This window comes from Acyrthosiphon pisum, chromosome A1 (assembly GCF_005508785.2).
Source record: "Acyrthosiphon pisum isolate AL4f chromosome A1, pea_aphid_22Mar2018_4r6ur, whole genome shotgun sequence".
Lineage (NCBI taxonomy): Eukaryota > Metazoa > Arthropoda > Insecta > Hemiptera > Aphididae > Acyrthosiphon > Acyrthosiphon pisum.
The window spans coordinates 68,077,855-68,080,825 of record NC_042494.1 but is presented as its reverse complement, the minus strand read 5'-3'; the positions used below and the strand labels follow the sequence as shown (position 1 = coordinate 68,080,825).

General features: G+C 29.4%; 1 protein-coding gene across 7 annotated transcripts in view; it reads right to left on the bottom strand.

Annotated features, from left to right (window-relative positions):
• Positions 1-2,971, bottom strand: part of LOC100574437 (sodium-dependent nutrient amino acid transporter 1) — a 52,402-nt gene that overhangs the window by 5,782 nt on the left and 43,649 nt on the right. For all 7 annotated transcript variants that reach the window (XM_016800208.2, XM_016800210.2, XM_016800211.2 and 4 more), the window contains 3 exons: positions 1,615-1,746; positions 1,367-1,509; positions 1,145-1,281 (listed from right to left, as the gene is read on the bottom strand). In XM_016800208.2, coding sequence (XP_016655697.1) covers positions 1,145-1,281; positions 1,367-1,509; positions 1,615-1,746 — 412 coding nt within the window. The remainder of the gene's footprint in view (positions 1-1,144; positions 1,282-1,366; positions 1,510-1,614; positions 1,747-2,971) is intronic.

Genomic DNA, 2,971 nt, shown 5'->3' with positions numbered 1-2,971 from the left:
GGTCCGTCCCCCATCCAAGTAAGGGTTTGGGGTACACAAAAAAAAATTAAAATAGTAGAGGAGCCCCGCCCCCCCTGCGCACCCCTCCCCCCCAATTCGAGCACTGATTCTATCTTAGTCCATGTTGTTTACATGTTTATCTTTTAAATAAACTGTCGTTATATGCACACCACTATAAAAACTTTTTTGATTACAATAAAGCACAAAATGAATCAAGGCGTAAGACATATTATTGTGTGATTGAATATTGATATACGTATATAAAAAATTAACGTAAATTTTTTTAATACAAAGGACAGTATTATAATGCAGAAAAAATCACACCAGTGTCCAAACAGTGGCCTTGAAACTTGGGGTTACTGAAATAATTTCACTTAAATAGAACAAAAACAATTTTATTTTAGAACCAATAAATACAATTTAAAAAAAAGAATCGAAACCAAAAAAGTAACACCCAAACCGGAACCAAAACTGATATTTTGTTAAGCTTCCTGTCATTAAATCGTTTTAAAATCGAGTCCAAAAACTAGTAATTGAATAAAAATATTCATTCAGCTAGAAAATAAAGACGCTTCTATAAATTATGTAGATCCTACACTGGATGCAGTAGCCTAATTTACAAACCTATATTATGTAATTTAATTAATTATAACAAAATAGACGACAAAAGACTGCAGTTATCGTACAAAATAAATACCTAAACGTGATGTAATAGATATGTTAAGAATACAGAAGTATGAAACTGTATTAGATAGTAAACTTTTTATTTACACAATTGGTTGTTTAAAGGTGTCCAACCATAATTTTAGCCATACAATCGAATACTGTATATACCATAGCTACTATATATATGATTTAAGTAATACTTATACATAAATGAGTAAATTAAAAATAATAATATTCTATTTGTCATTTATTATTTTTCGATATTAACAAATTTTGTTTTTTATAATTATTTTTTTTACAATAATAGTAACAAACAACTATATAATATTGTTCCAATTGGTTATTATTTTATAAATAAACTTAATTTTGTATTTATGTGTGAATGTGAAAAAAAAATAGGCTCAATATTGGTATACAGACCACTAAACATTAGCTATTGTCAGCATAATTAATGAAGTCACAAAATAATAGTACGTACCTTATTACGACTATGATCCAAATAAGTAGTATAAGCAAAACGTCCATCGCAATCCACTGCCAGCTCAAGTGCGGTGGTTTGATAAAAGTCTGTTGAAGACATTGGTCACTACCAATAGCGTTAGAATTCACTCCTTGCTATAAAAAAATGTGAAGAACGCATTAACATTATTTCCAGTCAAAAGTGCTCGTATTTAGGTAATAAAAATACTGTGGTGCTCACATAAAAGCTAATGGAATTGCTACATTCCGGAAACGGGATACTTCCGATGATACTGCGCGAACCGTAAAATAACGATAATGCCATGATTATCGGGTAGTACGCTGCAAGTAACACGGACGCCAAAACTTTGACGAACCCGACACCTATAAAATGTTTGAAGAAATAAAATGTTCGTATTAATAAATATTAGTACCCAAGTAGGTACCTTATTATCAATATTTTATGCAATATTGTAAAACGAAGTATACCTTTTAGCAGAGGCACGGCTCTCCATAGCTTGGTGGTGCCCTGTTGACAAAACTGACCGAGCGTTATCTCCAAAAACAAGAGAGGAACTCCAAACACAATGGCAACCGCGAGATATGATACCAAAAATGTACCTATATATAACAAACAATACAAATCAAATATTTAATATTAATGTTTTTCGAGGTACCTGCTTGAAGTATAGGTACTTATTTTGTAATCGTTTATGAGTAAATATTGTATTACATATTTACATAATTGCATCACATAGGTAGATAGCTATATTTTTTTTTCTATCTAAAAAGTGATATTTCCAGTAATAACAAACTATTATAGTAACTATTATAGTTACTATTCTTTAATAATTTGAAAAATTAACGAAAACAGTGGGAAAATTCTAATAATACATATCCGCACCACCAGTTATCGATTTTGTTTGACATTGTGAGTATCGTAATCGTAACTATATTATAATATATTATAATAAAATAAATTATTTATATCAATATTATAATTAAATATTCCTATTCCTAAGAAACAAGACAGGTCGTTTCCGCCCAGAATCGTTATTCGTCGTACACAACGATTTATTGTTGAATTAAAATTTAACACATTTCACACGTCCTATTCAATGGAGAGATACACTCGTCACGGGCGCTCCCGAATTGCCTCCCATCTGACCCTTGAATTGCCTCCCTTGAATTTTTTTTTTCAAAAGGTTACCCGAATTGCCTCCCGATTTCAAAAATATTATTCACTCGAATTGCCTCCTAAGAGGGTCACTACCTACTCTTGTACTGGAATCGCCTGCGATACCTATAATTAATCGATTTATAAAAATATTATGAAATAGATGAAATATTATTCTGTTGTACAGTCAAAAACTTAAGTTTGAATAAAATAAATGTTTTTTTTTTTTTTTTAATAGACTGTCACAGCAGTAATAATTAATACTATTAAAAATAATAATGACAAAATATTAATTTGTATAAAATAAATGTTTTAATAAATAGTTTTAATAAATTAGTTGATAACATTAAAAATATAAAATTTAAAATTTAAAAATAATTTAAGTTTATGTCCGTGGTTTAAATTTATTTGCCAATGCTTTTAAATATTGCAATTTTGAAACTTCCTTTCTGTTAAATTTATCAATTAAGTCGTTAATAAAATAATTTTACGCCACCAAGATTGACATAAATAAAATATACAACCCTTAACTTTAATTTGTGGCCAAACTTCACGCGTAATGCATTATGTATGGATTTTTCAAAATCAACATAACACAATTTTTTTTCAAATGTTTCCACGGACTTCAAACATTGGTTACGTAATTCCATGAAAGCTCGTTTATATGAT